Source organism: Anopheles darlingi, chromosome X, assembly GCF_943734745.1.
Source record: "Anopheles darlingi chromosome X, idAnoDarlMG_H_01, whole genome shotgun sequence".
NCBI classification, from domain to species: Eukaryota; Metazoa; Arthropoda; class Insecta; order Diptera; family Culicidae; genus Anopheles; species Anopheles darlingi.
This window is the reverse complement of record NC_064873.1, coordinates 9287918-9315269: the sequence shown is the minus strand read 5'-3', so window position 1 is coordinate 9315269 and position 27352 is coordinate 9287918. Positions and strand designations below refer to the sequence as shown.

At 55.7% G+C, this 27352-nt stretch overlaps 1 protein-coding gene across 5 annotated transcripts in view; it reads right to left on the bottom strand.

Moving 5' to 3' along the window:
- The window catches only part of LOC125951850 (potassium voltage-gated channel protein Shaker), an 82535-nt gene that overhangs the window by 49343 nt on the left and 5840 nt on the right, over positions 1–27352 (bottom strand). Inside the window, exon 2 of one of the 5 annotated variants that reach the window (XM_049680970.1) lies at positions 24695–25444. The exons of the other annotated variants lie outside the window; for them this stretch is intronic. Within the exon in view, the coding sequence (XP_049536927.1) occupies positions 24695–24738 (44 nt within the window). The 5' untranslated portion in view covers positions 24739–25444. The remainder of the gene's footprint in view (positions 1–24694; positions 25445–27352) is intronic. 5 annotated transcript variants of the gene reach the window in all.

Here is a 27352-nt window from a genome sequence, read left to right as displayed (position 1 = left end):
ACCGCTGCTGCTACTACTACTACTGCTGCTACTGTTTGCTGCTGCTGCTGCTGTCACTGGCACTGGTACTGCTACTGCTACTGCTACGCTCTTGCAGCGCATCCGTTGGAGTTGGACCAATCGGCAGAACTAAGGCCCCGAACGGGCCCCGGGCCGGGCCCGGCGCACTTTGTCTTCGGTTCTTCGGTTCCGCGCTCTCTCATGCCAGGGGAGGGAGGGGGAGGGGGGGGGTTGGGTGGCGTAGAAGACCACAGCACGCGATCCCCAGCGTTGGGCGTTGGGCGAGCCTGCTGGGCTGCGAGGCAGCCAGGCTTCCGACTGCACCATCATCCACCACCAACCAGCCGCCACGTGACGTGCGCTGCAGTTTTTGGTTCAAGAAGACGGGGGTTGTGGGGGGGGGGGGGGGGGGGGGGGGCGTTTAAGGGGATGTTGGGCGACGGGGGCTGAGCAGTGCTGCTCGGAGAACAGCCTAGTTAAACGTCGCGTCGCGTCGCGTTCTTTCGCTGCCCGCTGTGCGACATTTCTGTCCGCCACCCCTAGCCGGAAAGCAAAGGCAGGGGAGGGGGTGTGGGGGAGATAGAGGGATGGTGGCTTGCGGGAATGCTTTCGGTTTGCTGCCAACCCGAAAGCCGGGCACATGTGTTGGCACCGCACCACCCGAAAACCCTGGGCACCAACACCAACAGGGCCCCTTTTTCATCCCCTACTTTTTGTTTTTTTTCTTCTTTTTCCTTTCTTTTAATGTATAACTGGCGAAGTGGTTGAAATGTCATTCCGTTCGCCGGCTAGCTTGCTGGCTGCTGTCCTCTCAGTAATTACGTGGCCAACATGATGTTGGCAAAGCCACATCCAGCCCTCCTCCTCCCCCCGAGGGGGGAGGGAGAGACAAGTATTGATTACAGAGCAAATGGCAAATGGTGCTCCCCGCAGCCAGAAGTGGGAGAAGTGCCGAGTGGTGAGGACGAGGCGACGAGTTCCCGAGAGAATCGTGACGCGATGTCCGAGGACAATAGACGCAATATGGGCTGTCAGCACCCGGGAGTCGTCACGCCGGAAGTGGCGGCGGCGGTGGACGCACGACGACGATCGAGACGATGCGAGTCAAGGTTCAATCCCTGGGTGGGGGGAAGGGGGGGACCCGCGAGCTTCCTGCTCAATAACGTGACGGCGATACATCATCACCATCCCTCCTCCACCACCATCCCTTACTCGAGCCCCCTTTTTGGTCGTTGGACGAGCGCCAAATTAAATTAAAATTCCTCTCCGATCGGTTCGAACTCGGTCTCTCTCTCTCTCTCTCTCTCTCTCTCTCTCTCTCTCTCTCTCTCTCTCTTCAACAACTTTATCAACGGCACGTCATCGAGCAGTCAGCACCAGACGTTAGACGTTACACAGGGCGAAAGCCAACCTGGGTGCTTGAGCAAAGCCAACGAGAGAAGCAGTGAAAGAAGGGGAAAGGAGACGACGACAGCAGGCAGAGGGCAGCGGTCGGATGGTGGGCTCCTCCGCTGTGGGACACAAGAGACGCCGGTCCTGTCAGAGGACCTGCTCCTGAGGGAGTTTCGCGGCACAAAGAAGTGATTATATTATTCTCCCCCTCCCCCTCCCCCCTCTTTTTCTTTTTCCTCTTCCTCCTCCTCCTTCGGGTTCGGTTTTTGCTAATTGTGGCGGGAATGCAGCGGTTCCGTTGGTTGCTCAACCGCGCTTCTACAGGAGCACCGTGGCAATAATTGAGTGACAGGGAGAGCAAGGAAGGGAGGGAGGGAGGGAGAAACACGCGCAAACGCGTTCAAAGACTCCCCTCCCCGCCCCTCCCTTCCTCCCGTTTGCAAGCGAAACAATCAACTATCGTGCCCCTATTGATTGAAACCCAAGTGGGTTTCATCCCCTCCGAAGAGAAAAACCCCCGAACCCCCGTGGGTTCGATAGGAATTGAAAAGGAGAGCGGGGGAGGGGAGGGGCGGGTTCGCTGGTTCATCTCTCTCTCCCTGGTCTATATTCGGCATTCGGTCCTCGATACATATTTCATGCGGATGTTTAAATAAGAATACCATCCAGGTCCGTTAACCCCCAACCCCCACCCCCCACACACATCCTTTTTCGTGCCCATTCTAATAGTATTATTCCCGCAAGCCAGCCACAACCATTTCCAGTCCACCCGTACGTTCGTCCGCACGGCACGACGAATTCAATCGCGCGAATGGAAAACCGACTGAGAGAGGCGAGGGAAGGGTGGAAGGCAGGCGTGAACCTGGCGAATGATTTTTGGATGACTCACATACACACACACACGCGCGTGTGTGTGTGCCTGACATTATGAAAGTGTAATAGCGTTCGATTTGCCCAAAAACCGGCTTTTGAATGAAACTCCCAGCACACACACACACACGCACACACAGTCCCGTACCACCCTCCGCTCGCCACCATCGAGATCGAGATCGAACAAGCTCCTGGGTGGTTGGGCCAGGCAAGTGGTGCCACGAAGGTGCCACGAAGATGCCCACAAAGCGGGCACCCACTGTCCATTGTCCATGGGAGTGGAGTGGAGTGAAGTTTGATACCCCGTTCACCCTTAGAAGGGGTTAGCGAGGGGATAGCAATGCCTGAAACAGTGCGCATTGGGAGTTCGTCGGTCATTCCCATTCCCAACAACACAGAACCGAACCTGCGTTTGGCAAAGATGCCAGGGGCTTGGGGCCACCGAATGGAAAGGGGGTTGAACAGGGATGGGGTAGAAATCCTCGCACGTGCTCCTACACAGACACAGACACTGGCACAGCATTCCTTAGCTGCCGGATCGGTTGCAGCATGAGTGAGTGAATATTTTAACCTCGCAGCTTGCTATATGAATTATACAGGCCCCCCCACCCCCCATTACCCATCCACACACACACGCACGCACGCATACACATTGCCTGCCGCATAATCTCATCAGGCAAAACAAAAAAAGAAGGATGGAGAGAATGGAAGGGTGGGGATTTTCAATTTTTCACAACACTCTCACCCCTTCGGCGTGAGCAACTGGAGTGGAGTGTGTGTGTGTGTGTCCTGTCAGCTGGACAGCTTGCAATATCGGGCATGTCATGGCTGCGACCGTGATCGCTCCATTGCCGCAAGTAATCCAGTGTTATCCAGTGGCTTGTCTCCTCCTACTCCTCTTACCATCTCCCTCTCTCCCCCCCATTACCCTCCCTCCATCCCCTATTTATGGATGCCGTGCCGTGTGTCGACCGACCAGTGGTCAAAGGACAACACCGCGACACAGAACACTCATCATTTGCTGCTGCTCAACGGAGCTATCTCTTTCTCTTTCATTCTCCCTTTCTCTCGCTTTCTCTCTCTCTCTCTCTCTCTCTCTCTCTCAGGCTGATCCTTGTTTGATGGTGTAGATTGTATCGAGGAAGCTGCAGCAGTACCAGAAAAGCAGCTGCTGCAGCTTAAACCATGTGGCATGTCCACCCCGCCACGTCCCTCGTCATCCCCTCCCGGCAACCCCTGTGAAGGAGTAAAACCTTTCCCTAATCCCATGTTCCCCGACATCCCAGGAAGACATCAGCGGGAACGCGCACCACTGGTGCGCGCAATGCACCACACACACACACACACACCCATCAAGAGCTTGTCCCTTCCCCAGCCCGCTCTCCCTCTCTCTCTCTCTCTCACCCCTATTTCCACCCTCTCGGGGGAAAGGAGTCCATCGCGGTGCGGTGCGATCCACAAATAGTCGGCCACTGCACCACAGTGGCCGGCTGTGTGTATGTGTGTGTGTGTGTGTGTGTGTGTGTGTGTGTGGCACACACACTCGAATGCACACTGCCGATCGGTGGTCCAGAGTTCCAGCAGCAACCAGCAGGGGACATGCAGGTCCTTCTGTCCTTCGTGACCTACTGCCTTCTGGACCTGGGACCTGGCCGACCGACCGACCGACATGGTGGCCTGTTGGCACAAAGAACCATTTGCCATTATGCGGAAGCCAACCCTCCTCCTTCTCCTCCTCTCGCCCCCCGCCCTGGACCGGTCGTTCTCTGTTGTGACGTCGCAGCCCCTCGTAGCAACGGTGCGTGTCATACCGGTCGAGATGTTTGTGTGTGTGTGTGCATGTGTGCATGTGTGTCTGTGCACTCCTCTGTTCCTGGCCGGTCCGATTGGCAACCTGATTTGTCCTTCAGTGCTGAATCTAGGGCTGCTGCTGCCACAAAACAATGCTTGATGGTTTTTTTTCCCCCCATTACAAGGATAATCCCGGGTTCTAAAAATATTCACCCCCTCCCCCTCCCCTCTCTTTCATCCCCTTTCATATCCGGAGGTCAGAGTCTCTGGGCCGGGAATGCAGGAAGTGTTTTTTTTTACGCGCTCCGACCTCGCAGTACCTCAGGCCTATCCACCGGTATCCATCGACCATCGACCGATCGACCGAAGGCAACGACGACTACTACCCAGCGGTGGTGGTCGTTACTGCTACTACACTGCTACTGCTGCGCCCACCCTGGTGACGTGGGCAATGCAATTACACCTGCAAGTGTCGCATCGGACAGCATCGTTGACCACACACACACAGACACACTGCGACCGCATGGCGCATTTGTTGTGGCCCCGCGTGGCTACCATGCACACACACACACACAAACACAGGTTGGTTGATGTGGCGATGAAATACCTTCCGAAAACCGAAACCCTGGTTCATGTCTGTGTGTGTGTGTGTTTTTCTACATGACACACACACACACTCACACAGTTTTATGAGGAAGACCGTTCCACCCAAAACCGGGGCCAAACCCAAACTGTCAACTGGTTTCGGGGCTAACAAAGAACCGTCAGAGGGGGATGCTCTGCCGGGGGTGGGGAAGAAATAATAAAAAAAAACACGGCAATCGATAGCCCACCTGGGCCGCCTCGCGCACCCCTTTCCTCTCATCCCCATAACCTGTTCGTGTGTGTGCTTGTATCTGTTTATATAGAGGTGGACAGCTGGTTGGCTGGCTGGCTGGGTGGTGACGGGAGGGGAGGAGCGCAAAGTCATTAAAAATCAAACTACCGCTCCATCCAGCACCAACACCAGCAGCAGCAGGGTCCGAGCATTCCGAATTCCGAGTTTGGTTTGCGACGTGTTTGTTGTGCCTTCAACAGTGCCGCAACCCTTTCCACACCCTCATCCCCCCTCCCCCATTTTTCCCTTCGCGGTTGGTTTCTATTCCGCTAAACGGATTCGCCTCGCTGCCACTTTTCTCCTCCTCTCTCTCTCTCGCTTTCGTTTTTTTTCTCTTGTCCTGCCTCACCGCTTAGAGCCACTTAGCGGCTTTCTCTCTCGAGAGAGAGCGAGAGAGAGAGCGAGCAAGAGAGACCTTTTATTACGAAAGAGGAGGGTTGGGCAGAACGGGGGGGGGGGGGGTTTGGGTCACGCGGAACCGGACACTCGGATATCGATTTTGTGCCGCCGTTTTTCTCGCGCGATGCCAGCGGATTTAAAGCGGTCCCTCCGTCCGGCGCTCCGAGATGCGCCCGGGGAGGGGGGGGGGGGGGTATACATTGATTGATTGTTGGGGGTGGGGGGGGTGGTGGATGCGTGCGCCTAAGCGCGCCCCCGGGAGTGGAATGCCTCAGACACTCAGAAGCAGCGTTTTAAATCATACGCCAAGCTCCACACAGCATCGATAATTAATCTTCGATGATCACACAACGAGCAAAAGAGAGAGGGAGGAAGGGAGGGAGTAAGGGAGGGAGGGTTGAGACCGTCCACTGAGGGCCTCCGCAGCAGAGCAATCTCAATGCTGCTGCTAGTGCTGCTGCAGAACCTCCGCACAGGATGGATGGACTATGGGAGGAAAAAGGGGTGGGGTTGGAGGGGGTTGGGGAGGGGGGTGGCTCGATGAGCCGATGAACGATGAAGTAGCAGCAGCAGCAGCAGCACAGCCGTGGGCATGCGTAGAGGCTTATAGGCAGTGCCGGGGCTAGCTGCCAGCTCCAACACGCCGCATGGTGCTGCGTTGCACCTCGCCTTCCTCTTTCCCCATCACGCTCCCCCCTCCCACCTCTCTGTTCCCAGAGACGTTCATCCGAAAAAGCCGAAGCCCGAAGGACGAGCGGCGACGAAGGCGACAAAGACGCTAGAATCACGCGCGCGCGGGCACGGGAATGGCCGCAGGGGGTGGGGGTAGGGGGGGGGGGGCGTAATTTATGCTGCTGCTGCTGCTGCCACTGCCACGGTGCCGGTGAGGCAGGTTCATGTTGCGCTGGATGGCAAAGCAAATTTTGGAATTTCCCTCCTCCCTCACCCCTTCCAATCCACCCTCTAAGAAAAGCCTTCTTCTTGTTCCTTTCCCGTTCTTCTCACTTCTCACTCTTTTCCTTTCTCTCGTCTTCGTCTTTTGGACCCCAAGCAGTTACTAGCATGAGGACCTTCTCTTTATCTGTCTCTTTCCCTCTTTCTCTTTCTCGTTCTCTCTTTCTCTTTTTATTTCTCTTTCTATTTTTCTCTCTCTCTCTCTCTCTCATCCTACAGTCAATGGAGGCGCCACTGGGTAGTGGTAGTGGTAGTGGTGTCACATCACTTCGATTGGGTTCAATGCCGATACGCGTCGTGTCGCCACCGCCACCGGTCGCCGCCGCCGCGACCACCGGAACAAAGTGACGGACCTACCTTGGTAGAACCTCCCTTCCCCTCCTCCCACCCACCCCTCCTCTGCACCAGCGACGACGACGACGACGACGATGGCAAAAGGCATTTAACTCAATCGATTTTCTCCGGCCTTTTTTCCACGGCTTCACGGCTCGAACAAGCATGTGTGTGTGTGTGTGTGTGTGTGTGTGTGTGTGTGTGTGTGTGTGCGTGTTTGTATGGTGTAATTACCATACGGCGGTGTCGGTGGTGCGTGCGTTCGCACGCGCGTGTATGTGTGTGTGTATGTGTCCTATGGTATATGGTTTGTTTTCCTTGCTTTTGCTGTTGTTGCTTGTTGGTTGTTTCACTTCATACATGCGCGCGTGTTCGCGTTGCTATTTGTTTATGATCACCCGTTACCCTCCCCTACTCCTTACCAACGTCCACCCCCTCCCCCCTCCCCCTCCCCCTCCCTCGGGCGGCCTTTTCAGCGACCATTTCAAGGACCCTGCGGCACCCGAATTTCGGATTCCGGGCCCCTGTTGTGGTTTTGGGAAAGCCCCAAAGAGCCCCCTCCCCCTCCCCCTACCTGCTCTTCTCCCGGTGGTTTTAATTACCTTCTTCTTCCCCTTACTCCCACCATACCTCCTTCGAGGATTGCTGGCGCGCCCGCGCCACCATCGACGTCATTTCGTGGCGGTGGTGGTTGTGGGGTGCCTCGCCACCCCATCCCCCTCCCATCAAACCAACACCACCGCGAGGGTAGAGATAGCGCCTCGGGAATCGAGCCACTAAGTAGTGCTCTAGTTCGACCGACCGACCGACCGGTCGCCAGAGACCCCAAGTCTGGGCCACCAAGACAAACTGACGCCATGCAGTCAACGCTGCTGTGCCACGGGGGTGCGGGAGCGGAAGGGTGCGCTAACTAGCGCGTGCTAGCACACACACTACCACATACGGCGGTCTCTGCGCCGATCGACCGACTCGACTGCTGCATCGACATCGCTGGTCGCGCCGCTGGACAAACGGGGGTCCGAACGAATTAGGGAACGACTCCCTTGTTTCGGGTTTCGGGTTCTGCAACTCCAGTGCAACTCCGGGAAAACCCCACCCCGGGAAACGAAAAAGGGATGTCGGCTGCCAGTCGACCAGTCGAGCGGAAGGTTACCGGGTTTTTTTTCGAGCCATAGAGGACCTCCATTCCCTTCCCTCCCTCTCTACTACCCGTTCCCGTTCGCATGGCTACCCCTTTTGCACCCGGGTTTTCTTCTTCTTCTTCTTCTTCTTCAGATAAACCGGGTTGTTTCGGGTGAATGGCTAAAAATCGGCTATTCGCTTAGACCGACAGATGTCGGAAAGAGAGAGAGAGAGAGGAAGGGAGAGAGAGAGAGGGAGGGAGAGAGAGAGAGACAGAGAGGCCGAATGAAGGAGGTAGCAAAGTAGAATAGGTATGGTGCTGAAGTTTTTTTTGTTGGTTAGAGAGGAGAAGGAAAGGGGGAGGGGCGGGGGGGGAGACAAAAGTAGAGATGGAGAAGAGTAAGGGGTAGAGCGATGCGGCTTTTCTAACTTGGAGCAACAAACACGTCTTTGCTGCAGCAGCTGCGCGTACATACCATCCCCGCGCGCGCAAACACACACACACACACAGAGGCACGGAGACAAACAGGCCGACCGTAGGACAACGGAGGCACCGCGTGGTGGGCCGCGTGTTTTCATCCCCAACAACATCGAGCTTTGCGAGCAGCTGCTGCTGCTGCTGTGGTTGTTGTTGTTGAAGTCGCTACAGAATGCCAGTAGCACACTGTGTGTGTGTGTGTGTGTGTGTGTGTGTGTGTGTGCCTCAGCTCTGTATGTTTACTGTTGATGGCAGATATAGTAGATGGCACTATTGGTGGACAGACAGTCATACAGAGAGAGAGCGAGAGAGAGAGAGAGAGAGAGAGAGAGAGAGAGAGAGAGAGAGAGAGAGAGAGAGACAGATCTGCACAGGATCACGGAACCACGGGAAGATGCGTTTTGCCCTCGGAACTGCTTGCAACGGTTCGCGGGCAGTTGTTGTCGACAGTTGACATCAACATCAACAGACACCTGTCACATTCCCGCGACACACATACGCACACACACACGTCTCCCCCTACATTCGCCTCCTCCATGCTGCTGCTGTTGCTGTTGTTGTTCTTGCGGCAGTTGTGGTTGTTGTTGCTGTTGCTGTTGCTGTTGTTGGTGGTTTTTTGTTCGGGGGTTGATTGGCAGATGCTTTGTCGGCATTGTCGGCGAGCGTCACGGCATCTTCACGGCGGGTCCACGGTTCCCCCATTCCCCGTCCTCTCATCACACCTCCCCCCGGATATTGCCCTCTTGTTTCCCCCCCCCCCCACTCCCCATAATACACGCACAAACACAGACACACACACGCACATACACAGACCGATGCGGTATTACGCACGACACGCACGGGGGAATGCACGGTTTGGAGACTGACGCTGACGCTGAGCCAGCACGACAACAACTGGTAGCAGCAACGCCGGCGACCGAGCCTTGTGACCTCCTCCTCGTGGTGTACTCAAAATGTTCTCACGTCCGGAGCGTGCTACACGGACCCTTCTCGCATACTACTACCTAGCAGGCCAGTTGAAGGTCTCTCTCTCTCCTGCTCTCTCTCTCTCTCTTGCTCTCTCTCCCTCTCCTTGTCTCTTTCTCTTTCTCTCTTTCTCTCGCTCGTTTTATCTCTTTTCTTCTCTTGGTCGTTCTTTCTTTTTCGGACCCCGTCAAATGCTGACCTATTGGTGAATGGTGTCCACCAACCCGAGAATAGCTCAGCACGCGGGCCAACACAGTACGACAAGCAGTACGTGCACACGTACAACCCGCATACACACACACACAGACACACTAGGGCTAGCGGTGGGTTGGTGTGCTGGTGACCAGCAAAACGATCAAATCGAGTATCTATATGAGTTTTTAGAAAGGAAATGGAAGAGGAGGAGGAGGGTTGTGGGGAGGTGGAAGGAGCAGAAGTAGCACGTTCCTTAGACCAAGGGCCGAGGTCCCAGGAGGTGCGCCTATCCGAAGGGTGGCATCAAGCGAGTATCGCTGCTAATCACGCGACGCGCGTGATCTCGCCACACGCAAACACACACACACACACACACACACACACACACATACTCGCATACGTACATAAAAACACAGCAGCAGCAGCAGCACCACCAGCAGCAGCGGGTTCATTACTAACCACCCTCTCATCCCCTTCTCCTTTTTCCCAAAAACAACTCATCTATGGTCTTTTTGTTTGCGTTTTGTTGTGTGCTTGTCTGTGTGCGTGTGTGTCTGTGTGTGTATAGGTATGTATGTGTGAGTCGGCATGTGCTTGTTTATGTGTGTGTGTGTGTGTGCGTTCACCACGAAAGGACCTCATCGCGCGGAGGTCCACACGGCAAAGTAAGCGAGACAAAAGAGAGAGAGAGAGAGAGAGAGAGAGAGATATAAGGAGGGGGAGGGCGAACGGAGGGGGGGAGGGCGAACGGAGGGGGGATTAATGTTTTCGATTTGCCCAAACTGTCGTTGCTTGTTTGTGTGTGTGTGTTTGAGTGTGACGTCGTAAAATGTCCTCCACAAACAGCTCAGTAGCCCGCTTTGTTGTTTCTGCTGCTGCTGCTGCTGCAAACAACGATGCCTTTGTGTTCGTCGCCTTCCGCCCGGTTCAGGTTCAGGAGGGTTTAAGAGGAGGTAAGTGGTGGTGGTTTCTGCGGTTTTTCCCAAATGGTTCGACGTCTGTGTGTGTGTGTGTGTGTGTGTGTGTGTGTGTTTCTGGCTTTGTATGTGTTTAAAATGAAGAGAGAACAAGAGAGAGCTTATGTGGAGGAAGGAAGAGAGAGAAAGAGAGAGTAAGTGAGAGAGAGAGAGAGTGAGAGAGACGGCATCGGGCTGCGTTTGGGTCGCGCGTGGTCCGCGCTGGTGACCTTAGACCAAACGCTCCACTGACTGCGACACAATCGTCCCGCAAACCCTACCAGCCAACCAGCGGTGTTCGAGTAGATCGGACCCGGAGCACGCAGCCACCCCCTCCCCCTCCTCCCTTCACTCCCGCAGGAGCTACCGCAGGAGCCATCAGCGACATCAAACAGCAGTAGCAGTAGCAGCAATAATGATTGTAGTAACAACAGCCGCAGCTGGTAGTAGTAGTAATAGTAGTAGTGATGGCGTTGGTGGTGATGGTGGTGGCCGATGTTGCAGTACACGACGTTAGGCCGTTGCGTCGGTTTTTTGCGGCGATCGTGATTGCCATCATCAGCAACCGAAAACCGAACGCGAACAGCAATCCCACACACACACACACACACACAGTACACGGACGGATTCGGATTAACAAAAGGGAGTTAAGACCCCTGCCAGCAGTAGTAGTAGTAGTAGTAGTAGTAGTAGTACTAGTAGTCGTAGTATCAACAGTATCAGCAACACTGCAACCAAGTTCAAAAAAGGGGCGACTGAACACTTTGCTGCACCGGCACGAATGAACACACATACGCACGCACGCACACACACAAACAGGACATGTATACACGCGCGCGCGAGCCACACACTTGCCACTGGCTGGCACTAACTGACTAACTGACTGACTGACTGACTGGTTGACTGGTTGGTTCTCTCTAGCAGCAGGGTCCTTCGTGTGTCATTTGTATGGCTGCTGACCCCGTGCCGTGCTCTGCTGCTGCTGCTGCTGCTGCTGCTGTTCAACTTCTACTCGCACGGCGCAGCGCAGCGTGACGGATCAGTAGTAGTGGTAGTAGTAGCAGTAGTAGCAGTAGAGCGCTATGGACTCTCCCCTCGCTAAATGGTCAATTGTAGGTCCGGACCAGGCAACCGTTGCCCGTTCTGCCCCGTTTGTCTATAACCCGGCCGGTATTTTTGCGGGCCGGCCACGCGCGATGACCACCAAAAAAACCCGAAATCTCGACCAGAAACCTGCGGAACCTGCCTGTTAATCGGTACCGTGCGGTACACACAAACAAAACCCGCCCGCCACGGTGTGCGCGTTGTTGTTGCGTTGTTGTTGCGTTGATTGCGCGGTCGCGGGGAATCGTCGCAGAGAGAGAGAGAGAGAGAGCGAGAGTGATGGTGTCGACAAGGGGTCTCGCGGAGGGTCTCGCACGGCACGGCAGCAAAAACACACCACAGCAGTGCTCCTTTGCTGTGTTCCAGCGGGCGAATGTGGCGCCCGTGTAACCTCCGGCCGAGTGGTAGTGCCCAGTAGTCCGGGCCCGGTGGCCGAGCAACCAAGCCAGCCAGCGTTGCCGGGTCGAAGAACCAAAACAGAACAGGCAACTCGGCACGGCACAGAACGGCGGTCTCGGCGGTGCGTGACTGGCCGAGGCTCGTACGCGTTCGCTCGCTCTTCGGGCCGCGGGCCATCGTCAGGCACGGCACTCTCGGGCGGTCCTGCCAGCGCCTGCCAGCGTCTGCCTACCACGAGAAAAACTCGGCTCAGCGCGCACACACCGCACCCCTGGGGTGGGGGTTTAGAATAGGCAAACAGAGCCGCACGTAACCCAGCGTCACTCAACCTGCAGGTGAGCAGGTGTGCTGCGACAGCATGAGAGAGAGGTAGAGAGAGAAAGAGAGTGTGTGTGTGTGTGTGTGTGTGTGTGTGCGAGAGAGACAGAAGAGAAGGCACTGGAGGGTGATGCGTGGTGTTGCGTAGCGCGAATCGAGATGAAAGCGTTGCTCACTTGACTGCTGCTGCGGCACTCGGAGGTCGGTCACTCGGGGATGGTCGTCGTCGGACTCACCACCACCGGTAGCAGCGGTAGCCGAGAAGGCCGACTGCGACACACACACACGCGGCACGGCGCAGCCTCGTCCTTCGTGGTGCGCCGAGGAGCTTCGCGCCTTCGAATGGACACCGCCTGGACCGGGACCAATCGGGTCACTCACCCGCCGCCAGAGCATGTTTCGGGCGCATTATGCGTCAACACGACGACGACGGTCCGCACACGAGACGCATTGCCTTGTGCTTTCCTTTTCTCTCTCTCTCACACACACGCACACATACACATACTCTCTCCTTCTCTCTCTCTCTCTCTCTCTCTCTGGCAGAGGAAGCAATGGTCTTATTACTACGAAAGTGCTGCAGCCAGTAGCTCATCGGCGCTAATATCGAAGCAGATCAGGATCTTCCCACTCACTCGGGCGTCACTCACGGGGGTGGCGAGAGGGGTGGATCGGTCACGCTGCCAGCGCTCGTAAACTCGGGGACTAGGACTCTCGGTTCCTGGTGCTCCTGGCGCGCACTGCTGCTGCTGCTGCTGCTGTTGCTGCTATGGTCTGCGTCTCTAGAGCCAATCTACTATCTTCTTTCTCACTCTGTTGCTCTCTCTCTCTATCTCTCTCTCCTGCTTTCTTTATCTGTCGGTTGTTCGGCTCCGTCGGTTCGGTTCGTTGACAGCAACATGTCCGCGACTGGATGGATGCCAAAACGCTTGCTGCTGCTGCTGCCGCTGCTGCTGCTGTCAGCCTTAGAGCTTAGCTCCGATTATCAAAATAAACGACCATTACACGACTCTCTACGCCACAGCAGCAGCAGCCATTCGCACTCACACATAAGCAACAGCGCAGAGGGCGATACGTCAACATTTTCACACCTCTCGCTCGATTGAACCAGCACAAGGGTCGGTGCCATTTGGCCAAAAAGTGTGCCCGCACCAGCGACACCACGCCAGTGATCACTCACACTCTCACACCCTTCAATTGCCACCCATTTCCGGGGGTTCTGGTCTTATTTTTGTTTTTTGCGAATCTCTCCAGATCCAGAGAACGACTCTGTTGCTGTTTTAGGTAGTTAGCTACGGCACATAGTTGGTGCATACAAACAGTAACACTCTTGGGGCACTCTCTCACAAGGGCGGTTGCTTGCAGCTCTTGCCCTTTGCCGCCCTTGCTGACGACGTGTCCCCTCTGCTGCGAACAACAACCGAGTTCGCATTCACAAACGGTTCTGTTTGTCGATTAAGTTCACCGTCACCGTCGTAACCGCCCATCACAAGAGTTGTAAGAGGGTGCTACATATGGGCTGGAGGCTGCAGAACAGGCCTCTCGAAGGGAGCGACAGGCCACTACTGGAGTACCACTACTGGAGTGGGTAATAGGGCAAGCAGAGAGATGAGAGATGAGCCACTTGGGCCGCCAAAGGCGCTAACACAACAGCTGGCGCCAACACACGTCGAGTGTGTGTGTGTGTGTGGAGCCCTGCCCTGGGCTGAGGGGGGGAGGGACTATTTTGTTTGTTCAAACACTAGTACACCTCCCGTAACTGCGCTGCATAGGGCACTTCCGACGAGTACCGACCGATGGGCACTTGACCCGCCCCGCCCCGGGGAGAGCACGATGCAAAGCGATGCACTGGCAAGTGCCACACGCCTCATCGTCGTCAAAACCACCTGATGCATTCATGTCTCACCCCCTCCCCCGGGGTGGGGGTTTGTATTTTTTTTCCCTCTTGCTCCATTTCGTTTTCTCGCTTCTCCATTTACTACCCCCCTACCCGGTTTACTACGCTGGTGTCATCCTCAAGCATCCCTCCCACGCTCAAAAGGGGTGGAGAAAAAAAGGGGAAGAGGGTGCGCAATCAGCAGCAGCAGCACGATGCAGTGATATTCGCTCCGGGACCGGATGCCGCAGGAAATAACAAGAAGGATGAAACCGCGCAAAACGATAATGCAGACATAACGCTTCGCTTGGCAACCCCCCACCACCACCACCAACAACAACTCCCTAAACTCCCGCTTTGGTTCGGTTAACGGTTGACACACTAACTCACGATAAGCGCACATAATATTTTCTTGCCACACGCCTCACGGTCACGGGCTCTTCTCCAAAGCTCCTGCACCCCCTCATCACCACCCGGGGGAAAAAGCGCAACCCGCAACACGACGACGACGGCGGCGCTAATGATTAGGGGATGATGAATGGGTTTTTTGGGGGCGATGAATGGTGCAATGCGGGCGTCGGCCGTCGGTCGATTTCGGCGTCCTCGTGCGCTTCGTTTTCGTGCTTGTCGGGCATCCGGCACCGATGCCAACCCTCGCTCTCTTTCTTACCGGCATTCCATCTGCCGGTTTACACCCCCATACCCGGGACCCACCGCATCATTCTCGCAAACCCGTTGCCGGCATTTATCGATGAACGACGAACGGCAGGGTCCTTGCGATCTTCGGTGTGTGGTGTGCTGTGGTGTGGTTAAGGTGACACGGAACCGGAACCTCGCGCTAGACGTAGAGATGGAGATAGTTCCTCCCCCATCTCCCATCCGCAACAACCCTTCCGATTGAATCGATTTCTCAAGGTAGATGATTTTTGGTGGCCGCAGATGGCGCAGATGCCGGGGTCACGAAGAGTCGCGAAGCAGTCTCGTGATCGATACTCCCTCCTGCACAGCCTCCCCCCCCGCCCCCCGCACCCCTGTTCTCCAAAAATACTCAGTTGCATTTACTACTAAGCACGTGTGCTATGGGAAATTCACGAGGTCTGTGTGTGTGTGTGTATGTTTCGTTGGTGATGTTACTATAATGGGTTTGGGACCCTCTCGCTCTCCAGCTTCTCCAGGGGTTTTTTTTCATTTCGGTCTGTCCAGCGACAGCCGCGCGGCATCCCAGCAGAACTCTACATGAACTCTAAATGCGGCCTAATGGACTCAGTACTCACCTGTTGGGAAAGAGAGAGAGAGAAAGAGAGAGAGAGAGAGAGAGAGAGAGAGAGAGAAGTAGAGAGCAGAGAAAGGGAAAAAGAGACATGGAGGCGTAAAGATGGGCTAGTATTTTGGGGGGTGGGGGGGTGGGGTTGTAGAATAATTGCGAGAGGGGACTGCGTAGCGGAGCGATATGCGCTTAATAGACGCACAAATAGAAGAGAGAGAGAGAGAGAGAAAGGGGGAGAGAGAGGTAGAGAGGGATCGTGGCAACGTGGAGCAAATACACCCCTCCACCCCCACCCCCTCCCCTTCTCCCGTTGAATTAAAGCCGTAAGCAGCGTAACCGGGTTGCAGGTTGCACTGGAGCCGCCCGGTCGCAGTCGCGGTTGCCAAAAGCTGCCGTCTCTCCTTCCCTCTCCCCCCTCCCCCCTTTCAAATGCAAGCACTTAAGCGTCAACAGCAGCAGCAAAGTCAAGCGAGAACACAGCGACAACGAGAGAGGGGGGTTGGTGGTAAGGTGAGCTGTCGGTTTAAAAAAAAGAGAGGAAGAGGGAGGGGGGGGCGGAGGGGTTGGTGCCAGGACGATGCTCTTTAGCTCTAATTGTTTTCGCATCGGTCGGTCCAACACCACCACCACCATTCGCCTCGATTTATATATAAACCTAGCTCTGGCCCCCGCTAGCAAGCAGCAGCGCGGAATGTGGTGCTCTCGTGACGCGACGTGACGCGACGCGACGACGACTTAGGGACTAGGACAGCCAGCTAGAAAGCGAAGCGAAGAAGAAGAAGAAACAGTGCAGCAGCGACAGCGCGGTTCCTTTCAGCAGCCCATTTTCTTCCCCCTACCCACCCACGCACCTCGCGGCAAGATAGATATCATAAGCTACTGCAGCATACAGCATACCATACCGACACTTGCGTGAGTGAAGCGATATGCGTGAAGCGGCGCGTGCCGTTTTGGTTTGCAATTTATGTTTTTTGTTTCAACAAACAAACTCATTGGTACTAGAGTGAACATAATTCATACGTGAAGGGCGAGGAAGGATGTAAGGAGAAAACGGGTATCGTGTACCTTTGCAAACCTTTGGAGAATAAAAACAGACCGCTGCAGTGCCTGGAGTTCTCTTTTTTTTATTATCTTGTTGTATTCGTTTCTTTTGTTTTTTGGTTTAGTCGCTTCAAACGCTTTCGTTTATTTACCAGCCAAAACGCGGATGGAGACACGCGCGCGCACACACACCAGGTACAGGGCTTCCGTTTTCTACTCCCCCTGCCCTCGATCTCTACACTCGATCGATTAATCTAATCGATCTTAATTCTAAGGTTGCGTTTCCTAAAAGCCACAGGTAAAGCCACGGTTACGGCGGTAACCTTTAATCTACAAACAAATCAACAACACGCCATACGAACTAATGTGCCTAATGGTGCCTGATGCTGCGCGCTCGGCGCTCTGCTACCGGCTATAATTGGCGCCTGAAGAGCTGAAGTGAAGTGAAGTGTTGCGCAGAATGCGGTTCGCGTTCGGTTTCGGTTTCGGTTTCGGCAGAAAAGCGCAAGGCAGCAGGACGAGAGCAGCGCGCATAACACACATAGCATAGGCCATCGCATCCCGTTTGAAGCCGTTTTCGTCGAAGCGTTTCAGGCAGGCATGGGGGTTGGGAGAGAAGGGAGAGGGGGCGGGGAGGGGCGGGAGCGGTTTAATGAAGTGCGTTCGAAAGCATACACAGCAGCAGCAGCAACAGCAACAGCAAACAGCAAACAGCAAACAGCTGCCCAAGCTGTCCTTGCAATCCGGGGTGGCGAGGGAGGAGGATAGGAAGTGGATGAGGGATGATTTCCTCTACTACGACTACGGCATGTGGGGGGAGAAGAAGGTAGCAAAAACACAACAGTGCGAAGCTGCGAGTCTTCCATCGATGGCCATTCGTCCAATCAGCATGCAGTCATCTCAGTAACTCAGTGTCATCATCATCATCATCATCATCGGCATCATCATCATCATCATCGAAACTCGGGGAGGGGGCACGTGGGAAGGGCGGGTGCATGCGGGCTGGTGCTGGGCCGCTCAAGCGAAGAGGATGCTGCTCCATGGCTTCACGGTGGTGCGTGTTCACGTGTTTCGGTGTATTGCGTGCGTGTGTGTGTTTTTGGGGGGGGGGGGGGGGGGTGGTGTGAGAAGGGACAAATAAGGGGAGGGGGGGGGTAGTTAGAGGGGGGTAAAGGCCTGTACGGAAGGGTAAGAAAACATTAAATTAGAGGCCTCACCAACACGTGAGCTGGGGTTAGGATATGTGAAGGGGGGAGGGGGATGTTGGTGGTTCCCTGACCCCGGGGAAAATATGGGAATGGTGGAGAAAAGGAGGGGGATATCGCTCGCTGTGTGTGTGCACCAACCCCCGGATTTGCATCCCCTGTTTTTTTTTTTGTTTTTTTAGAGACTGCATCCATCACTGCCGCTCGTTCGTTTTTTGTGCAACGGTGGCGCCATCTACAACCCCCCTCACCCCCTCCATTGTAAAAGGTCTTGAAAGCTAGGAGGGGGCTTATAATTACGGGGGAGGGTCGGCAGAGGAGGTCGGTGGGGGTGACGACGCACAGAGACTCGACACGACAGGGTGCCCCAATTAGTCCCGCACGGAACGAGCACATGGGCACAACCCCGGGACCCCTTGTGACCTCCCCCTGGACCGATCTACCATACCAGATCCCGCTCGTTTAACCCCAAACCGTTCGTGTTTGTGTGTGTGTGTTTAGAGCGCTAGGGGGTTGGGGTTTGTGTCGCATGTTGTGCTTTTTGCCGTGATTCATAACGGCCAAACTGGGCAGACGATGATGGCGACGGCGTCGACGAAGACGATGGCGACGACGACGACGACTTCGAGGCGGCACACGGGTAATTGACTACGGCTTTTTTTTTTTGTTTTTTCCTTGTAGTCCACACGGGCGCGGACCGGCACAAACCGGTAATTAAGGTCCAGCGATCCCCCTCCCCCTACCCCCCTTTCTCCACCCCTCGCCTAGTTGGCCAATCGATTATTTAATTATGGCGTAGCGAATCCACCCTAGCGGGAGGAAGGGAGGAAGGGGAAGAGGGTAGGATGGCGATTGCAGTGTCTACACGCAGTAGACGGTCACCTCTCTCCCTCACCACCGACTAACTCGTGCTGGCGCCACGGTGAATCGCACCAGGGAATCCAAAATCCAAATTGCGCCACGACCCCTAGGGGTTGGGGCCCGGGGGGTTGAGCGTGATAATCAGCAATCAGCAAGACCAGGCCGAGTGCCGTTTGTGTGTGTGTCTGTGTGTGTGTGTGTGTGTTTGTCTCTCTATCTCTAGAGATGACATGGGGTTCGATGAGTTGCTGTCGCCAACAGTAGCAGCAGTAGCAGCGTCTCCAACCGGACACCCCTTAAGGCCGGTAGACGTTTTATAGTGATCGAAAGGTAGGGGGGGTGGAGGCTTTGTGTGCGTGTGTGTAGGTGTGTGTGCCATCAGTGAGATAGATCCGGAGCAAGCAAACGAGCTTCTAGACAAAAAAAAGAGGCAGAATGCAGAACCCCGAGGGGTTGGGGGTTGATGCGGTGACGCGTGCGAGTAAATAAAGGGAGTAAAGATGCAACCCTTGTCCGGTTTTTGGCATTGGGGATTGGGGTGGGTGAGGGTTGAGTTAGAGGTAGGTCAGTGAGAAGGGAGACTGAGAGTGAATTGTGGATGGTGGGGTGTTGTGACGCACTGGTTGTGAGGTGTTTGTAGTGGTGGTGGTGGTGGTGTTGTTGGTGATGTTTTGCAGGAGCATGATGATTGATAGTTACTCGTGTTGCTGTTGCTGATCGTGCTGCTGCCCGAAGAGCGGCTGCTGCCCGAAGAGCTGCTGCTGCCAGTCCGTCCCACCGTGGCTGCCGAACTGCTGCTGCTGATGTTGCTGCTGGTTCAGGGGTTGCAGGTGTTGCTGTTGCTGTTGCTGTTGCAGCTTCGCGGCCAAATCCTGCTCGCTGCTGGTGTCCTTTTTGCGCCGGGGGCGCCTCATCAGCGGATCGGTATCGGTAGCGCCTGCCCCACGTCCCGCCGCACCCCGGTTTCGGGCGGCCGCTGCACCCCCACCCCCGCCCCCGCCCGTGGTGGGTTTGGGCTTTGGGGGTGCGGTTGCGGCCGCCGCCGCTGCCGCCGCCGCCGACGCTACCGTCGCCTCCTGCTGCTCCTTCACGGCCGCCAGCTGACCACCGGCGGTGGCGGTGGCGGCGCCGCCGCCGGATGCCTTCGACGCTTTGCCGCCCTTACCCTGCTTCCCCGACGCCGCCGCCGCCCCCTTGCCCTTCTTGCCCACCGATGACGGGCCGTCCGCCTCGGAACCGTGGCAGCAGGAGTCGAGCGTACAGGTGCAGGACCGGCGCCGGCCCTTGCCGGTGCAGTAGCGAGCAAACAGACACTGGCAGGAACCGGACCGGTTGCTGGCGTCGAGCGTGGCCGGCGTATCGACACCGCCGGCGGTGTACTCCGAGTACAGGGACATCGTACCGGCGGTCGCGAGTGGGGCCAGCTTCGTACCGGCGGTACCGTTACCGATGGTGCCATTGTTGTTCAGGTGGTTGAAGTACTCGTGCTCATCGTAGAACGTGTGCTTCAGGTAAAGATCGTAGTTCAAGTAGCTCTGCACCGGATTGACGTACAGATGTTGCTGCTGCTGCTGTTGCTGCTGCTGCTGCCATCGGAGGTTGTTACTGTTGTTGTTGTTGTTGTTGTTCTCGATGTCCAGCTGCGTATGCTCGTGGACCTTTTGTTGCTGCTGCTGGTGTGACCGTGGACCGCCGTGGATGAGCTGCTGCTGGTCCGGTTGTACCGGCTGTCGGATTGGTTGTTGTGGTGGTTGCTGCTGAAGGAGGTTGCCGTTACCGGTGATGCTCGCCAGTGGTAGCGTGCTCGGTGGCCGGAGTGAACCACTGGAGCCCGAAGGAGCCAACTGCTGCTGCTGATGCTGATTGGTGTGGGTTGGCATGGCCTGCAGGCGTTGTTGGGGTGCCGATCCTGCTGCTGCTGCTGCTGCCGATGATGGTGGTGGTGGTGGTGGTGGTGCTGGCCCCGGCCCCGCCGACTGGTTCTGGGCGTTGCTTCCGCCAGTTACACTACCGCTACAGCACTCCAGCGATTCCGCACCAGTACTAACGGCTCCCATGGTCGACGGTGCGTGGTGGTGGATAATGATCCGCGATCCGCTGTCCACTGATTGAGGCTCTGCAGGCAAAGGTGCGCGGTCGCGAGGACAAAAAGCGGTGACTGGAGCGGTGTGTGTTCCGAACCGAAACGTCCTCTAGCGTTACTCCAGCAAAGGCAAACTCTACTTGCCTCACAAAACTTGCGAATGCGAACCACCAGAATCACCTACACATACGGACGAACGGGCACACGCGCACACACACAGACACACACATACACACAAACAGACACACGTACGTACAGGTACGGACAAACCTGGCGTACACCGTAAATGGAGGTGGAGAAGGAGAACGAGCTGCTGTTGCTGTTGCTGTTGCTGTTGCTGTTGCTGTTGCTGTTGCTGTTGCTGTGGACTGCACAGGACTGGACACGGCTGGAGTTGGTAGTTGGCCAGTATGCGCGAAACAGTCGGCCGATCGCTGCACGGTTGCAATACGGAATGCTATGCCAGCGAGCCAGCGTCAACTGGAATGGTCCTTGGGGCTGGCCCGTGGGCTGCCCTGCCCCTGCCACGAGAACGAGATTCCGAGACCGCGACGCGACCGAACGACACACACACACACTCACACACACACACACACCCACACGCGGCGGTTTCGTTCGGTCGGTGTTCTCGGTCTCGGTTTTGTCGGTCCTCCACCTCCTCCTCCTCCTCCTTCTCTTCCTCCTCCTCCTCCTCCGGTCTAGCCAGGAGGCCATGGCTCCTTCCACATTAACCACACACACACACACACAAACAGTCGGTGGCTACGTGTCCGTGTGGGTGTGTGTGTGTGTGTGTGTGTGTGTGGGTGGGTCGGTGCGTGTGTGTTTTTGCAACGGTCTACCCTCGAGGACGAGAGCTACTGCTGCTGCTAGTATTGGTCAGCCTAGCCGCCTAGGGTTTTTGCCTGCTACCATACATACATATGCGGGTACACGCCTACACACACACACGCACACCGCTCTGACGGCCCGAAATTAGCCAAATTGTGTAGCAAGCAGCAGTAAGAGGGGAGTAAGAGAGTGAGAGGAGTTTGTGGGTCTCGTACAGACACGAAGCGGCAGTTAAGGATCAAACAAAGGTGAGCTGGGAGGGGGGGGGGGGGGGGTTGACCCCCGCCCCCTCGCAGCGCATTACTAGAAACGACCGCAACGCGATACGCCATCGGCATGTCCTCTGCAGCAGCAGCTCTCAAGAGCAAGCAGAGCGCGCGAAGCTCTCAGTGACAGTGGCGACAGAGAGAGAGAGAGAGAGAGCGCGGCATAAACGGAACAAAGACAGTGAGGCAGGGACCCCTGACAATGTAGAGCGTTTGTTGCGAAGGGAATGGTTCTAGCAGCAAGAACCTCTGACAAGCAGCGATAGCAAGAGAGAGAGAGAGAAAGAGAGAGCGCGCGCGAGAGAGGGCCCGAGCGTGACCGAAAGCGAGACCTTACTACCACACACACACAGAGGCACAGAGCCGCTGCTCGGTGCGGGTGCTCGGTGCTCGGTGCTCGGTCAGCCCGCTGGTCGGTGAGCATGAAATCCGTCAAATAGCTCGTCGGGTTTTTCGTCGGGGTGGCGTGGTGGCCACCACCTCGTAGCAGCCGCGCACTTACACTTCCGGCCACATACTATCGCTTGCGTCATCCAACGCCAGACTGGCACATTCAAACACACACACACACGAAAGTGCGTCAATTTTGGTGCTCTCCAGACCCACAGCCAGGCGAAGCACACACACACACACACACACATACACATCGGTGTGACTACTGAATTATGCAAAAGGGTTTGTCCAACAGGCCCAACAACAACAACAACAACAACAACAACAAGACCCATGTCACCTGTGCCACTCTCTCTTTCTCTCTCACTCTCTCTCTTTTTCTGGGTTTCTGGAGGTCTCGCGCAAAATGCTGGCAGAGATGATCATTACACACACACACACACACACGTGCGCGCTCGCTCTCTCGTCGCTTGAGGCTCGTGAGGAAGGACCCCAGCTAAGCGAGCTGGAACGGGCTGGTTCTATCAGGATTTTCCTCATTTTCCCTTAACCACTGCTCCACAGTGTGGAATGTCTGCTAGAGCGGCTGCTTCTGTCCGGCTTCGGATCGGATCGTCGCCGTCCGAGTGCATCGGTTCGAGTGTTGTCGTCGGTGCCGAGCGTTGTTGTTGTTGTTGTGGTGAAATTCGCTGTCAGCGGTGAGCCCACAGACGAACGTGAAACACGCTCCTCCTCCTCCTCCTCCTCCTCCTCCTCTTTCTTGGTGCCTCTTACTTGAGGCGAGTATGAGGTGGTATGAGGATTCTGCTAATCTGGCTACTAACACACCTGCAACCGTTTGGTAACTGGCGTATCTCATCGGGCAAAGAGGCAATTGTATTAAGGACCGCGCACAGACGGCCGCGTGGAATGTAAGGGGCTCGTGGAATTTCATGGTCACACACACACACACATCCTCAACAACGCCTAGAGAAAAGACCCAAATTGCTGGGTGGTGGGCCATCGCAGCTGCAGCAAGAAAACCGTCGCCGCGGCGTGTATCTATTTTAAATTACTTTAATCCTACCCGCCCCTACCCCCTCCCTTTTTTTTCTTCCTTTCCCAGATGCCATCTCCCTCTTCTCGCTCTGGCTCGCGCTTTCACTCGGCGACCGGTCCGGACGCGTCTTACAGACCTTAGCCACAAGAGCAACAATGATGGTGGTGGTGGTGGTGCTGGTGGTGAAACGTTGCGATACAACACAATCGGCATGACCTGGCGTGATGAATGAGTGGGTGAGTGTGTCTCACGTCACACGCTAGGGCTCCTTTCGTCGATCACGCCAAAAACCTAGCGACTGAACCGAACAGCGACCGACGCCAGGTGGTCCTTGACGATGCACACACACCCACACACACGCATGAATGTGTGTGCGCGCGCCTGTAAGCCTAAGGACACAAAAAATGTGTGTACAGATAGGGTTCGATCAACCCGAGGCCACTAGGTTCGCCAAGCCCTCTTGTTGTTGTTGTTGTTGTTGCTGGTGTTGCTGCTCGGTTGATGAACGAACCGCAGTACCGCAGTAGAGCCCACTGCCGCTGATGGTAACCGCACAACAACCAGCACAATCGAGCACCATATGAAGGTCCTTTGCCTTTGGGCTAGAGTCTCTCGACAACTCACACATCTGTCAACCTTCATCCCCACCCGCACCCCCCAGCTTGCGTGACATGATTGAGTTCCGTTCGGTGAGCCGATCAGTAGTTGCCGCAGACCCCTCAGAACGGGGAACTCTTCGAAGCGGGAGATCCTCGGGGGTCCTTGCCCCAAGCGGCCCAAACCACTACCCTCCCGCTGTCGACCCTTGCTGTTTAAGGATGGAGGCGCATGGTGATCCAGACAAATTGCCACCCTTTGGAGTTCACCGACCATGCGAAGCTATGATTCGTGGGAGGGAAGTTGGCTACAGGCAACTAAGTGCAGGCAACCTTAGCACACGGTCTTAAGAAGGCTCAGAGATACACTAGACGCAATCTTGAATGTCATTATAGGCTCTTACGCTCTAAGACACGTTCGCTAGCGTTCGTTCGGCGCGCTATTCTGTCTTGCTTCTGTCAATATTGAGACAGGACAGAAAAGCAAAGAGGAATTGACAGATAAGTTAGTCTTGCAGCGAATACTGTTCGATCCCATCCCCTCCCTACACGATCAAATGACAATGCCTTAGCACTGTATTCATATGCAGCTGGAGAAAATACCGAGGTATGGAAGAGCAGACTTTATAGATATAGAAAATTTGACAATAAATCGACTTAGACAATAGCGCGTTAACGATACCAACAGGTGGTGGTGTCAGATGTGATGTTAGAGAAAGTTTCGATCCGTATTGTTTGTTATTGTAAAGGCGAAGGTTCACTATTGTGTAGTCGCAGGAATAACAATAAAACAAAATTACAATAGACTAACTGCTTATTACTGGTACTGTAGGCTCTCTCTCGTCGTACACGGTATTACAAATTCAGATCGACTAGGTCGACTCCTAGCAGGTGCGCATCATCGCGGATCAAGGGGTCAAACGAAAAAGTGGTCTTAAACAACTAGTATACACCTGCTTCATAAACAGAGGACAAGAGCAAAGCATAGAAAGCGCAATTTCAGGGAGAATGTGTTGCGAATAGTGAATGTGGAATAGTGCGACTAGTGCGGGGTCGCTCAACGGTACATTTAAGCTTTTCCTCACCTTAAAGCTGACGAAATGACACCCTGCGCTGAGATGTATGCCATTTGAGTAGATCCATCGACGGCTGTACCACGGCACGGCAACGAAATGGAGTGTAGAGCGACAAAACAGTGGAGCGAGAGAGATAGAGAGCGAGAGCGAGACAGAGAGAGAGAGAGAGAAGGAGGGACTGCTGCTGCTGCTGCTGGCTACCTCAGTAGACCGCGATGTGCTCGCGGATCACGCACACTCTCACTCTCCGCAGGTGCCTCAGTTGATTGCAAGAATTGATGGATGCTGCTTAGGGGTAGGACGTCGTCGCCCTCACGCTCGCTCGCCCGCCCGCTCGCTCGCTCGCTCTGTCACAGCCACAGCCAGTGGGCCCCTTTGAAGGACCCCTTTGGGGGAGGGCCACGCGTCACCGAGGGCCGCAGCACCAAACCTCTCTTTGCGCAACCTCTCAACCACGCACCAGGACTTAGGACCAGGCCCGGCCAAAACCCGGCCCCTTTGACACTCCTCGGGTACGCACACACACACACACACGTACACACAAAAAAGGGCACGTGACGCGCCACGCCGAACACACGCTCGGAAGGGAACTGCCGCAGCCTGCCTGCTGACTACTGCTGCGATCACAACATCACAACAACACTTTACACTTTCACTTTACACACTGCACTACTGTACTCTCCTGCCCATCAATCAGTCGCACACACACACTCATATACACACGGACACACGTACACACCGTCTTCGCAGTTCGGCAAGCTAGAGAAAGACGAAGGGATGAGTGGGAAGTGGGGTGGAAAGGGATCAGCAAGGAAGGCACCGGAGGCATGGGAGCCGAGGTGTCGAAACAGGTGGTCGAAACAACCCCCCGCAGTCCCCGAGAGAGTCTGCACCCCCCCCCCCCCCCCTCTCCCCGAGATGAGCCCTTGCAGAGCCTGTTGCAGATGCGTGGCTCGTCACATCGCAGCAAAAACTGCAACCGCAAAGTGTGCGTGCATGTGTGTGTGTGTGCTGATGACGCGCCTAGAGTTGAGCGAGGGCGCGCGCGCGCGCGCGCGCACCTAATCCGTCCTTGACACGATGCGTCACAGCCGCCCAAGCCGCAGGCAGTACTCCCACTTTGCGCGCCCTCAACAACACTCTACTCAACATGCCTCCACGCAGGGGGAGGGGGTGGGGGGTTGATTTTGTAGGCAACATGTGGCCACCGGTGCGCAGCGCCTTCCGGTCCGGTTTGGCATTGAAGTCGCTCGAGCTCGCACCCCCTCCCCCCACAAGCGCTTCTCGGGATTCGCTCCGCCGCCGGTCCCTCAAACCTCCCCTCCACTTGGCAGGCTAATTTTGGGTCACTGCCGCCCGTCCAACTCGTGTAACTCGTGACAACTCCCACACACACACACACGAGCACACACATACATATAAAATGGAAATGTTGGAAGGAAGGAAGGGGGATGCGTACTGTCGTCAACGCTGCCCCTTTGGCTTGAGGTCTGCCGTTTTGCCAGCGCCGTGCGCCTGCGCCTTTCCTGGTCTTGGCTTGTTTGCCTCAAGTGACGCTCTTGGTGGTCAGGTATCGAAACAAAAAAAAAACAAAAAAACAATGCACACACCTCCTTCCGCAACCCTTCATCCCCTCCCCCAAAAACACCCCTTATACAAAGGGTGAACATCTCTCTCAAATCGCCAAATCGCTCAAAGCACCCCCTACCCGAAATTCCCCGGTTTAGCTTCAGCGGAGACCGCCTGTGAGGCCGATAGGGGTAGAAGAGAGGGAGAGGGAGGAGGAGAGATGGCTCAGCCATCCAAAGTTCACTCGGTACTTTGGCTCGAACAAGGGCGCCAGGCGACATTGTGCTTAGAGCGCAGCGCTCTAGCTCGGTGGTAGAAAAACGGAAGGGGGTGGGGGGAGGGGGTTGTGTTGAAAGAAGCGACGGGACGAGATGGTTGCTGGTCGGTTGGTTGCTGGCCAGGGGCTGGGAGTTCACAAAAAGAAAAAGGTCACACCCCGTTGTTCTTCGAGCCAACGAGAAAAAGCGGAAGACGTCGTGATCGTCGGTGGTGGTGGTGGTGATGGTGGTGGTGGGTTGTACATTGGTGAATTTTTTCATCACTCAACACACTTAGCCTAAACACACACACACACACACAGGCGCGAGCGCGCGCGCGCAAACTGTGTGCGCAAACGGCAATTTAGTGACAATAGAATCGTGGACCCGGATGACAATGGACGTTGGCTCCGAATGTTAGATAATGGTGGTGGCCCAGGCTCTGCCGCCGCCGCCGCCATAGCTCCCACCCCCTCCTTACCCCTTCTCTCTCCTCACCCTCCTCGCGTTGCCTTCCTCCCGCCTCCCCGCCTGGCCTGGGACACCGAGAAAAATGGCCGTCACGATATCGAGCGAGCACGAAGCGAGCTCGCTGATGCTAACAATAATGCAGCTCGCACACACACACACACAAGCACACACAAACACGGCACTTCGCAAAACACTTCAGTAACGTCACACACCTGCGCCGTCCGGGAATGCGCTTCTCCCGTTCCGGAAGAGGGTGGTAGGTGGTTGTGTTGATTTGATTGTTGAGTTTTCGGGTTGGGTTTGAATCGTCGCCGGAACCGGAGTTACCCACAAATTCCCCTCCCCCCGCACCACCCTTCCCGATCCCTCG